The sequence below is a fragment of the Colossoma macropomum genome, unplaced genomic scaffold (genome assembly GCF_904425465.1).
Source record: "Colossoma macropomum unplaced genomic scaffold, Colossoma_macropomum, whole genome shotgun sequence".
Lineage (NCBI taxonomy): Eukaryota > Metazoa > Chordata > Actinopteri > Characiformes > Serrasalmidae > Colossoma > Colossoma macropomum.
In genome coordinates this window covers 31,502,798-31,516,724 of record NW_023494793.1, presented here as the reverse complement: position 1 = coordinate 31,516,724, position 13,927 = coordinate 31,502,798, and the positions used below count along the sequence as shown (strand labels likewise).

The following is a 13,927-nucleotide window of genomic DNA, read 5'->3' as shown; positions in this document are numbered from 1 at the left end:
AGTGTCACTGAAACTGAGTACTCTTACTCAATTACATTTAGGCCTTCAAAGGATTTGCTACTCTCCAAGGCCATGAGATTTTCCTCCATTTTTCCTCCTGCTAATGAGTTGAGTTCTTGCACATTTTATTTTTATTATCATGAAATTCATATCAGTGTGAATGAAACTGCTTACAACTTTTATTTTGTACAAGAATCAGTACTTGTGAACTTGTGAAACCACATGAGAGCGATAATACTGTGCAATGCAATGGTTATGACATCACACTATTTATGCATGTGAAGTTCTTTCTGCTGTTTAATTGTATTGAAATTTTACATTTAAGAATTTATTGAAAATTTTAAGACACTTTAAGACATTCAAGGCATGTCTTGAAAAACATTTACTTTCATACACCTATGCATGTTTTTTTGGCTGTATACTTTCAATACATTTAATTTTTTCTCACTCATAGTTTTAAACAGATAAAACCAGCCAAAGTTGCAGTTTCTAAACTTTCATTTGGTGCCACATTTAACCTAATTAGAGGAAGCAATATTAGAAGTGTAATTTGGTGAACCATTGTGTGTACAGTCATGCAGAAAGTGAAAGCACTTGTCATGTTTTGCCATTTTTGGTCATTTTTTTGACACTGAAACAAACAGAATGACAAACTCAAAGCTGTTGATACAGAAAGTAAATCAAACATAAATGTAGCTCAATATTATCTAAATATGTAATTAACTATATATTTACGTAATTATTTGCAAATACTTGTGTAAAATAAAACAAATGTACACAGTAAAAAAGTTTTCCTAGATTAAAGCAATTGATAGTCAAATAACACTTCATCTTCAATTAAGTCCAGTTTTCTGCATTTATATCCTTAATGAAGCACGTTATCAAAAATCCCCATTTTTGTAATCCTGTCAACAAAATATTAAATCCACTTAGAATTAAACCTACATATCCCTATGTGGAAATCAGTGTACTAGATTACAGAAGTGATGGCCTATGACCTCTTGCTGTGCCAAGTTAAAAGGGTGCTAAGCAGGAACAGGACTGGATGATCTCTTGTCATCGTGGTTGGGGTGAATGGTGTGAAGGACACAAACACATGTCCGGAAACTCATCATTAGAATGACGGGCAGATAGTGAAGGAGCAGGAACACAAAGATGAAGGGAAGTGCCAGAAACAAAGGGCAAGCTACTTAGCAAATAGCTGACCGTACTGTGCTCATGAGGCAAGAACCTCTCATACGAGAATTTGCCAAATCCTTCTGTCTCTCTCTCTCTCTCTCTCTCTCTCTCTCTCTCTCACACACACACACCCACACACACACACACACACACATACACACACATACACACACATACACACTTTGTGGCCTGTTGCTCAGTAAGCTGCTAAGGGCTCATGAAAGAGCTTTAGAGGAACAATGTGGCTGTGTTCTCGCTGTGAGATCTGCTGTCCTCTGAGCCTTCTGAAAGAGCCCTTCAGCCAGGCTGAGCTCTGACCGCATTACAGCGGCCTTTCAGCCAGAAGACCTCGCACAGACCCAGAGGACTGACCAGCAGGGTTAGGACAAATCTAACTACACACCTGATTTCCAGTAGAGGGTAACATTTGAAAAACTCTTAGATCAGCATTCAAAAAATGATCCATATAAAAGTAATCCATCAACCTTCAAGCCTTCACTCCCTTTCAGTCCTGACCTAATTATTTAGTTACTAAGCTGCAAGAGTATCATTCAGTGAATACTATAAATGATTAAGTAAGTACTATGAAACTAATGTGTAAGTTATGTAGGTGGGTTTGAGGGACTGAAGGTAGGCCCACATAAAGAACCTTAATTAAAACATTATACTTCAAATGAAAAAGACATTTTGAAGCAAAAAGAAATATTTCAAGCCAAAACAACATGGTGGTTTGAGTTTGCATGCACTGGCTGCTAAGAAGAACCCCTAATCACTGTCATTTTTCTGAGACCTCCTTCTGACTGCAACTGATGTTACATGGTTGCCTGCATCACTGCACAGAGTGTTAGCAGCGCTGAGTATCAGAAAGGCATACACTGAGTTATTTTAAGTATACTTATGGGGTGTTTGGTGGTGGTCCAATTTCATTTATATTTACAGTTCTTTCGTTTGATGTACGTCATGTCTCCCTCCCTCTGGACTCTCCCTGGCTCTGCCCACTCTCCTCCTCACCACACACAACTGCATCTGATCTTGGACTCATTAAGACTGCTACATATCGCTGTTGTCGGAAGAAAACCTCGTATCTCCAAAATGGTAACTTTACAGGAGAAGGAAAAAACATACTTTACTTTTAAGTCAATGGAACCAGATATTTTTCCAAGTCATTTTGGGCCATTTCTTTTGATCCATTCCTCTTGAAATTTGCACACAGTTTAAAGGTCAACAGGTATTTTCAGATTATGTCAAAAACTAAAAAAACGCCAAAAATGGAGATACAAGGTTTTCTTCCGACAGCAGCGATATACTCCTTTGTTTTCTCACTTAGCTTGCAAAGTCTCTGCGTTTGAATATCTGAGTTCTGAGCCTGTTTTCTCTTTGTTTGTTCACTTGATTTGACCCCTGCTTGTTTTTTCGAATATAGATCTTCTCTTGCCTGCTTGTGTTTTGACCCCTGCCTATTTTATGGACTATGAGCATTCAACTGCCCCTAATAAAGCCATTTTGCACTTGCAAGCTGCCTCTGCCTCAACATTACAGTACACTGTTAGCTTTCAGGATTAATGAGGAGTACAGGGTAACCAGGAAGAAGATATTCACCCCTACATATTGTCTTTATCACATTTTATTTGGAATAAAAACTCATTATATTAACATACATTAGCATTCAAGTGTTTGGAATCACTTGTCATGCTAATAATTGCTTTTATTTCATTTGACTTCAACTTATGCAAGGTAGATTGAAATACTGAAAAGTTACTCAGCTGAGATTTGATCGCCACTTTTCAAATATACATTCTGGATGTCAATTTTATTACTTTATTACAATTTTATAACTTCATTTTCAATGTTTTTAAGCTTTCTCAGTTGTTAAGGAATCATCTACAGCAGCTCTGTTCATCATTTTGGACACATCTAAGATGTTTTTGTTTTCCTACTAATTAGTAGTAGCATCATAATATATTCATTTCACACATTTAATTAAAAACAGTGACCCAAACTTTTGAACGCTAGTGTACATTAAAGCTACACTTGGGGGATCTGAAGACCTCTCTGTTGGAAATGCGTAATTGCATGCAATGTGCAGAAAAACATTTTGTAATATTGGTTGTGCCTCGGACCTTCTGAGTGAGACTGCGAAATCTGACCCGACACCTCTTTTAAATGAAATTAAGTTAGATTTTAAATTACGATTTCAGGCCTCGCAGGGCAACTCGCAGCAGCGTGTAGCAGCGCGCACACACTAGCATGCACACCATATTTTAACGTGTTTTTTCCTCCTTCTGCTACTATTTTAACAAAAAAATTATGTAGTGCTGCTTTAAGCAAGTCTGTTCCATCTCCTGTACAACACCCTTTCAGAAATATGAGCAGCGGTATCATTTTTTTGTTTAACATCAACAATAAGACCGATTCTATTCATTAAGCAGTGACAGATGCATTCTCTGTTGTAAAATAGATTACTCTAACTTCTGTAGAATAGCTTTTGGCTGCCACTGGAGACATTTACAGGGTGGATTAATAGCTATTTCTGGAACTGACCATGTTCTTCAATTTTTTAGACCAGCACTAATGGCTCTTTCAATTTAGCTCACCCTCAAGACTCTCTCTCCCTCTCCCTCTCCTCTCTCTCTCTCTCTCTCTCTCTCTCTCTCACACACACACACACACACACACACACACACACACACAAAGGCAAACAACTGCAGGCGCATAGCTACTGTCATTGACGTTCACAATAAAATCCTGGCTGCAGGCAGAGGTCTGTGAGTTTAACTACAGTTGGCTGAGAGTGCTTTCACTATAGGACCAAAGCCAAGCCCATCAATCAGCTGCTGCTAACTTCACCTAGCTTTAAACAAGGACTGCACTCAGGATGAGTGGAACTGGGCACTAAGAGCTCACATGCTCCATCAGAACACCACAGACTACAACACCACAGAGCTCAAAAGCCAACACAGCATTGTCTGAGAAGTATGAAGAGAAAGTTTGGTTTCAAAGCTTTTCTTAGCTTCAATGCATCTCTCAGTGTATTCACCAATAGCAAACACTGGGGCAACACAGACACAGAGAGAAGGCGCCCTCTAGTGGTAAAGCTTGTGTTTTACACAGCAACTGGTAACAGCTAGTGTTGTTTGGGCTAAATGTGACTTTGGACTGGTGGATCTGTCCAAAGTCATACATTATAGGATTGGAGGAGATTGGAAAGTCCCCTTAAAATATGCATTTTCCATAGTTTGTTAGAAATCAAGGCTTTGATTTGGATAGATGATGAACTAAAAAGTCTCATGGTGCCTTGAAAAGTATAAAATAATTGTTTATGGGTTTTTCAGGCCTCATTGAAACAGCAATTATGTATGTGTGTAAGTGACATTGAGATTATATAACATTGTGTGTACACCATTATATCAGCTGATATACCCACATTATATGGTGCTAAAACCAGACCTACTTTGTCCTTGTAGACATCTAAGATATCCTCTCTCCGTTTACATGAGTCATCACATACGTAACACCCATATTAAGGCTATTTATCAGGGCACAGACTAAAGGTATGAGCTGTGTCTTCTATAATTAAACTGAATATTTTTCCTCTAGTGGTCAATACAGGACAATAGCAACCTGTCGAGCATTTCCAACTGGCTTCTGAGGTAACTAAGGAAAAGAATGTCATAATTAAACAGGAACTGGTACCATGCGGCCTGCTATAAGTAATTTCTTTGGTCTTTGTGGTTGGATGTATATTTACCCTGGCCTGCGCCATTCTCTCAGTTCTGTTTTTAAACCAGTCATTTTCACTCTCACGAATGAAAACACCAAGCCGGACTCTTTTCGCAGCAGGCTGTGGAAAAATGTATTTGCTCACAGGATGCTGGGGCTTTATTGAGCATAATTAGCTGGTTTAAGGAGCTGACCCTCTGGGAGAACATTCCAGAATTGTTCCAAGGGTGTGCCAGCCAGCCATAATGTCTTTGTTTACCTCTTAGGAATGATCTTGGAAAAAAGGGACAGAACGAAACTTTGCTGATACACATCCAATGGTTTGTGTCTATAAATGTTTCAGGTGTAATTAACACTGATAACAGTGCAGGCAGTCCAGCCAAACTTCTCACAGATACACTAGCTTTCCAAATATGATGTAGTGCATGTGTGTACAGTGCAGACCTTTAAAACTTCATCATTTGTTTTATAGATTTTGTGCCAACACTGTTATTTGTTGCATTTATATATATATATATATATATATATATATATATATATATATATATATATATATATATATATACTGTATATTTAAAATACTACATTTATATACGGTGTGGAGAGGCTTTGATTGCTTGACTGAACGCACAGATGTTCTTCCTCAAGCTCTCAGGGAATTTTTAGTTGCTACCGTTGCCCTCGGCTTGCTCATTAGAGGCTTGGATCTGGATCTCTGTAAAGCTGCTTTGTGATGGCGTCCGTTGTAAAAACTGTTATACAAATACATTTTGAGTCAGACTGAATTGTCCTCTGTTGGCAGCATTAAAGGTACCCCCCCCTCCCCCCAAACGATAGGGTAACAGGGGCAATTAATAACATACACACCCTACCAATCATCAGTCATATGTGTTCAGGCATATACAGGCTCCATTGAAGTGTGTTGATTCATATGCCAGTCTATGAGGGAACCCAGGCCTGGTCAACTTTTGTCCAAACACACTGAAAAACAAGAGTCTTGTTTTAAGCTTGTTAGCTTTCAAATGCTTTACACACTCATTCCAACCACCACTATGTCTTGCTTAACATCAACCAAAGAGACTTTGTCCCCTTTAATTTGTTAAAATCTGCCGCCTGAGTAACTGAACATAATAAAATAGATCAGTGTTGTGACATTACAAACGTACAAAGTAACATGTGTATGTAATTTGTATGTAATTTGTGCTGGTGTGTGCTACCTGCAGCAGCTGACTGCACAACTTTGATCGTACAACTGCAGTACACTTAGCAAGTAATCTGTAGAAGCATCTAATCATGCTAGTATGAAACTGACGGATGAAGATTACCATGCTGAAGAAAAGAGAACTCCAACTCACTTAAACAGATCTAGAACAGCTCTGTATGATTTTGTTGTGAAAGAATTTATTTTGATTATAAACTGTTTCTTCTGGTTATATTCTGGGTTTTCAAACAGCATTAGCCACTCATAATTGTAATCAAGCATCAAGCAGTCTCTTGTACAGCCAAAAGATACTGACAGGCCTTTTAAAGTCAACCTGAAATCAAAATGGACCTTTTCTATCTTGTTAGTCCATGTTCTTGGTCATATTAAGCACAATCTGTTGTGTCATGTGATTCGAAAAACAAAATTCATGTATCTCCATAATCTTTGATCAAAGTGTAGTGACTTTTGTAGGTAGTTAAACTCATATGTGGGTTTAATTAATGAGAATCTCACTTCTTTTTTCCTGAAGTCTTTTTTTTCTTTTGCTGTAAAAGTGTGAGAAAAAAAGCAATGTGGATGCTAAGAGGCTAGTCTGCTAACTGGCACTTTGACTCATTTACATCTTTAAAAGTAAAAATAAATAAATAAATATATATATATAAAGACACATTAATCAAGTTTTCATCAATAATTAATCATTCAGAAACTGTTGTAATTAATTTATCTTTGCTTATTTTTTCTTTGGCTTTTCTACTAAGCAGACAGATTCTGAACATCAGAGTCTGACTCCGTGTTTGTTTCAGGGTGCTCACATTCAGAACAGAATTTAGATTGTTAAAGTCTTAATAATGATTTGTCAGAGTAACATTAAAAGAACACTGAAGTGTGAAGTAGATTCCTATTCATATGTTGTATTAATCAAAATTGTAGTTTCTGACAAACAAAATAGAAATCTACAAACTTTTGTCTTTGTTACTTTATATTCTTTACATATCAAAAGAAACGCAACAACAACACTGAGAAATCAAGTTATTAATAGAGAAGAGCAGAAATAGTCGCTTGGCTCAGGATTACAGGGATAACAGAGTAGCTAATCAAGAGAAAGTCCCTGGCTGCCCTCACTGCCGCCCACACCACCCCCACGCCCTTTAAGAAAAGCCCCTCTAGTTAGCCAGCTAGCTGGACTAAAGCAATAACGTTAAGTGTTGTGTTAGTCAGAGAGTGAGTGGGCCTTTGGTTTTGAGCCCCATAGGGAGCGAGGTAGACGGCCATTTAAAGCCTCTGGGGGCTCCAGCCGGTCCCCAGGTCCCCCTGCTGAGGGTCAGACCAGCTGGACAGACGGAGTGGCCTGCTGGGAGATAGAGTGGCCCCTGCTGGGGAATGCTCTCCCACATAAACCCCCCACTGCCGCACCGGAGCTCAGAGCGCTAGCTGAAGCTGGCCAGTGCTAATGCTGACAGACACAGGCGTGCTCCCTGAGCGCTGAGCTGTCACTCACCATCACACTGCGCCTTCTCTCTGCCTCATCCTGTTTGTAATGCATCGTAGGAGCAGCTTTCTCTGGTCTTTTGAAATTAGCTTTTAAATGTCACTAGTGATAGAGTGATATCAGGGCTTTAGAAAGTGTTTCATGTCAAATCCTGTTTCTGGAAAGAGTTATTTAGATAAACAGGGATCATATTAACATTTAAATGGCTTAGTTTTTTTTTGTATGTTTGATCCTTGACAAAATAATCATGTGAGATCACATTATGTTAAAATGAAGGTGGCACAACATTGCTATATTGTGATATTTGCATACATAGGCAATACTGATATTGTGAAAGGCTGCAAATCATCTCCTAACCAATCACGGTGTGCTGAGAGCAGCTTGACCAATCAGTTTTAGGATGTTTTGTTGAATAAAGGTACTCATGAAATCCAACAAGAGTACATTATTTTGGTCAAAATAACACAGGCCGATCTTTACCTATGCTATATTATTGATTCCCCAGTGCATTTTTAATACAACAAGGTTTATCCCAATTGCACTATGTAGCAATATAATCATGATACCAGTAGGGTGAGGTGAAATGTGATATCATTGACTAATGTAATGTTTCCCTGCATGCTGATGCATGTTGATGCAATTAAAACTCAAAGTATGCAAATGTAACTACACTTCAATCATTGATTATGTAAAAACAAGAATTTTATCTTTTAAATGGTGTGATATGATGAATTGTGCTTAAAGGGCCTGTATCATGAAAACCTGAAATTTCCTCATCGTTTTGAAAGATAAGAGTTTGCTATAATATGTAAACATTGCTGAAGTTTGTGAAAAGTACCATTCATTTATACTTTCTAGTCCATACACTATATATATATGGAAACTAAATGGCCCATTTTGAAATCACTGTTTTTGTGAGGTCATGAAAAGCAGCACAGTATACAGCAGTTTAGCCCCACACATTCCTATTCATGCTGAAGTTATAAGGAGTTCCTCAGCTCTGACTGTTTTTTGAATGAGGCATATGATGACTGTTTTTAGTACATAAAATCACACAAACATTACAAGCGAACCTCAAGTGAAAAATAGGATATGGGCCCTAATATGAAATAACAAGGTATGAAAGGTCATTTTAAGTTTCAGGCTGACTTTAAGAACTGATTTACTATTCGATTGAGAGGTATCTGTTTCACAAAAACAGCAACACAGCATCAAAATCTTTGGACAGTTACCATCTTACTAAATATCTTCTGTTCATTCAGATGAGGTGTACCTGGTGTCAGTGGCGTGTGTGAACAGGCGGTGAATGAGTCACGAACGAGTAAACACACTTACCATCTAAATGTGACCATAGTGCCCTTGAGCTAGTCACTTAACTCCCATGTGCTCTGGTGGGGTGGGGGTGCATAATGTTGCTGACCCTGCTCCTTCTGTCTGTCAAGTTAAACAAGGGATTTGTGTACATATAGTAACCATATGGGCTGAATACAAATGGCAAAGAAACATCTCCTTTTACTGAATGAAGCTATTAGGGTGTCTTATTTAAAGGGCATTTTTCTTGTACGTTTTTACTAATATCTGCCCATTCGACCTACAGATGTTTAGCCCTGTCCATTCACAATGAAGTTAACAGTAGTAGCCTGGATCACTTTTTGAATAAGGCACAATACAGGACAGCCAATCAGAACAGCAGTAAATCAAATCTATCAGTCTTAAAGGCAGAGCAACAAAAATAGACTGGTTAATTCTAAGAGATCAAGAGAGGCTGGAAAATGGTGATGTAGCAGTGAATCATGACTGTTTTTGAAGAACTCAAAAAGTGGATCTAAGGAGAAAAAATAAAAGGAAGAAAAAATGGAAATGCATTTTTGTTTTGGCAGCAACAATTTACTACTAGCCCTTTCTTTTCGGCCTCACTCCCTGTCACACCACTCACCCACACATTCAAACTCACCTTTTTTCTCATCCTCCCTGTGTCTTCACTGACACCTTACCCCCAAGCCCATGTGCCCCCAGCTTCTCTCTCTCTCTCTCTCTCTCTCTCTCTCTCTGTGTTTGGGGGTGTGGTTAAGCGTTTGGCGGTATGCTGACTGCAGATGGCTTTGATTTGATTGGCTGGCTCCTGGGATCACATGGGAAAAGCACCACTCCATACATGGATTGGCAGGGCTGAGAGCAACAGCATGGAGCAGCATATGCAACCTTCTCACATACACACACACACACACACACACACTCGCACTCATACCCCAAAGCTGAGTGAGTGGCACACATACACACAGACACATGCAGAGCAGCGAACATGCTCACAGAGCGGAGAGTGGCCGGGAAGCAGTGAGTGTGAGTTTCAACCGAACGTAAGGGTGCATCACTTATTTCCAAAGGAAAAGTGAGGAATTACTGAGGATAGAGCAATGTCTGAAAGATGCAGTGTCCTGAGGACCATCACTGCAGCTTTGTGCTGCTTCTACCACAAGAGCTCAGTCATTGGGGCCAAGGTGAGTGACAGCTTTGCTCTGGATTGCCATGGTAACTTTATAGAAGAAGAGTAAAAAAACGTTCTCAACTTTAATGTAATGAGTGTGTGTTAATGAGATTTTATTAATAATGAGAAGTCATTTTAGACTATTTCTATTGGCCAATTCATCATGAAATGTTCTTACAATATAAACAGCAGCTGTTTTTTTAAAATGGAGTTATGAGGTTTTGATATGTCGGCGAGAGTAATTGTTTTTAACTAAAAAGTGCTCATTTTGCTAGTTTGTCTGAGGTTATCCAGATATGCAATACTGTGCAAAAGTCAGAGACCACACTTCATTTATTTCATTTCCAGCCTTTGAATACAAGTTATTTATTTGTTAACAGACAGAAATGACACAGAAACCTCTACAACTAAATATTATATCAGATATTTCAGTATTTACTGTGTCCACCCTTTGCCTTTATTACAGCTTCCAAAATCTAAGTAATTCCAAACACATTCAATGATGCTGAGGTTTAGACTCTTGGGTGGACAGTCCATCGTTCTATGGACCAGCAGCTTATTTGTTTGATTTGCCCATTTCCTTTTATCATTTCACAGCTTCTCAACAGCTGCCCATCTTTTCAGACCAACAGTGTTGAGTAGTCTTCTCACAGTGGTAGGATGGAAAGAAACATCTGTGGATTTTTCAGATCTGAAGCAAGAGAGCTTTTTTATTTGACTTTCCATTTTCCTATGCAAGTGGATTATCTAGTCCTCTCCCGAAAAATTTATAACTTGATCTTAATGGTCTTTTTGACTGGAAATGAAATAACTGAATGGTGGTCTCTGACTTTTGCACTGCATTACAGTATGTACATTCTTGTTGCTTGCAACTGTATTACTGTATTGGGATTTGGCCACTTTCCTGGACACGCAAGTTAAGACACTTATGTGTTAACATGTGCACTTGGCCTGAGTAGCTGTCAAAGCAGTGCGAAGATTAGAGATCACTAGGGAAGATAAACGGGTGTCGTAAAAAGCAGGTTATTGTGCCAGTCTTTGCTCTAGATATATTGCTGCTTTCATTAAAGTAAGTGAAGATGTCTGCCAGACATCAGTGTATAGCTTCTTGTGATACTTGAGAGTATTTGTGTGCTCACTTTTGTGAGTTATGCACATTCTTAAGCGTCATTTCAAAAGCATTTTAAATATGCTGATTCTTCCTCAGCAGTATAGTAGCCTATCGTGGCCTTTAAACTGACCCTGAGTGTGAACAAGTGTTCTGTTGATAGCTCGTTTGATCTATGTTGGGGGAAAACCGTTCTATTCAGGATGTCAAGTTAAGTATGTTGGATGCAAGTCTTGAAATAGCTAACTATTTTCTCCTTATGTGTTTATATAGAAATGATGCTAGCCCCGTAATATGAGATGGGCCAATGTGTCATGGGATGTTCCAGAATAAATAGATTATTAATAGGCTAAATGTAGAAAGAAACATCTAAATGGCTCATTCAGAACAATTTAAAACTTAAACAATCCACAGCATCTACAAATAAAACTGGAGACAATATTAATGGATTTATTTTTATTTTCTCTGGAGAAGTGTCCACTGCATCATCTGCTCTTTCCCCTGCCATCGATCCACATTTAAACTATCAATCTAGCACTTGGTTATAGACCTGGAAGTAACAGAGATCAGTGCACTGACACACTGAGTGATACCGGGTACAAATTAGAATGTCTGTAAGATTTAATAACTTTTAGAATGTGGAATTCTTGGGCTTGTTTTTCAGGGCATTCTTAGGATGGAATTTTCAGAACATGCCTGGGCTCCACCTACAATGTGTTCTTTCATAGCAACTGTTGCAAAGATGGAAGAGCTTTACAGAACATTAGCAAAAATCCCATGGACCCTAATGAGAAGCTGTAGCAGACATCGATAGATTTTCTCCTTTAAAATGTTGCACTCCCATGCTGGACTATGTTACTGTAGTCAATTGAAATCACTGGCTTGAAAATAATAACAAATGTCACCATGCTTACATTTGCTTGACAAAAAATGATGTAGTCTATCCTAAGATTGTGACCTTTGAAGCATATGTAACAAAACTTTCATTTAAAATTAATAATGTACTTTAATGTAGGTATTAGTACCTTGACTGACATTTAACCATTGCTCTAGAAAGCTTGTCCAGCCTTCCAAAAGTAGCTGTAGAGTAATGCATTTGTGGGCGTAGCATGGATTCGTTCATTTAGAACCAGATTTTGGGATGCCTAGGCTAATTCTTCAAATTCTGGAAGTAGAAATCAATCTATATAATTCCTAAATTTTAAAATCGGAACAATTTGTCCAGAATTAGCAGTGTATTTATTACTGCCAGTGTCTAGACAGGGAGCCCACTAGACCCAAGCAAGTTTAGAAGATTTCCTCAGGGCTTGTTGATTTTTTGCAGGGGGAGATTGTTCCTATATATAGAAAAGGGTTGTCATGGAGACTTCCGGTGTGTGGTGTGGGGCTGGGCTGGTGTGGGAGACAGTGGGTGTGAGGCAGACAGAGTGGGCAGTGTTCAAGTCGACTGCATGGACTCTTTATTCAGACTGGACCGAGCAACCTTTCACATAGTTGGGGAGGACTTGTCCATGAAGGGCTAAGTCTATAGCAGAGCAGTCGCAAAGTTCATTTCCTCCGGGCGAAAGCAACATGGGAGGCTTTATTTTGGTGGGGTGTGAGTGCAGCTGCCAAGGAGAGCAGGCATGTGTATTACAGCTGTGAAAATTGCCATGCCCTGCGGAGGCCTGAAACTAAAGCCTGGCACTGCTGCCCTAAATAAACTGGCTTACATGCTTACCAAAGTGCTATATTAACACTTGATGGACGTGCTTCACGTAGCTACAAATACACACACATACTTTCCCTCCAGTTTCCCATCCGCTTCAGTTAAATTTATTACCATATCTTTCATATCTTTTACATCCTTTATGTATTATACTGTCTCTGCTTTGTGTCTATGAAATAGTCATTTTTGAGGAGAAGGAAAAACAAATTTTAATGTAAATGTAACAAGAGTTTTAGCAAGTAATTTTGGAGAGATCATGAAAATCATGCGATTGTCAATATAAAAGGAGAAAAACAATTGAAAGGCTTCGATATTACAGTGACATCTACAGCACTGTGCAAAAGTCAGACATTTCATTCATTTAATTTCCAGTCAAAACAGTGATTTAGTAACAAGTTGCTTATTTTACAGCATCAGGGAAAAAAACTAAGTTTAGTTTTATAAGTTGGTTGCATTTGGGGTGACCAGTCCATTGTTCTGAGACGCTTCTTTCTTTTATTTGGAAATAAAAATAAAGTTTGGTTTTGCCTATTTCCTTTTCTTAGTAATGGCTTCTAGCCCATAGCGTCTTCTAACTATGTCATTAGGTGTCCGATTTTCTCTGGATCTTTTAATAATTCTTTGAACTTCTTTTTTTTCTCCACTTATTTTCCTTTGACTTGCCCTTTTTTATTTAAGTGGATTGTCTTATGTCTAATCTCCTCCTCAAAAATCAATAACTTGACTGGAAATTAAAGAATTGAGGAGTGGTCTCTGACTTTTGCAAGGCACTGTATAAGAAAAGCCTAACCCTAGACTTAACCCTAACCTTAACTACAGAACCAAATGGGTTTGTCTTTAAATTAAAAAAAATGTAGCTTTTCTTAAAAGCACTTTTCAAAGCCAGGACCATTTTGTTGGCCCTGACATTGTGAACTTGCTGTTTTCTTTTCATTTTTTATTAATAAAATATGAAAACAAACACACAAATGTACTCCAATTCAACATGTACACTCCTGGTGTCTCACAGTTTGTCTCTCGCTCTCTCTCACATC

At 38.5% G+C, this 13,927-nt stretch overlaps 1 protein-coding gene across 4 annotated transcripts in view; it reads left to right on the top strand.

Annotated features, from left to right (window-relative positions):
- bcar3 (BCAR3 adaptor protein, NSP family member) overlaps positions 1–13,927 on the top strand; it is an 80,065-nt gene that overhangs the window by 36,625 nt on the left and 29,513 nt on the right. Inside the window, exon 1 of one of the 4 annotated variants that reach the window (XM_036579181.1) lies at positions 9,805–10,090. The exons of the other annotated variants lie outside the window; for them this stretch is intronic. Within the exon in view, the coding sequence (XP_036435074.1) occupies positions 10,007–10,090 (84 nt within the window). The 5' untranslated portion in view covers positions 9,805–10,006. Of the gene's footprint in view, positions 1–9,804; positions 10,091–13,927 lie in introns of those variants that run through there. 4 annotated transcript variants of the gene reach the window in all.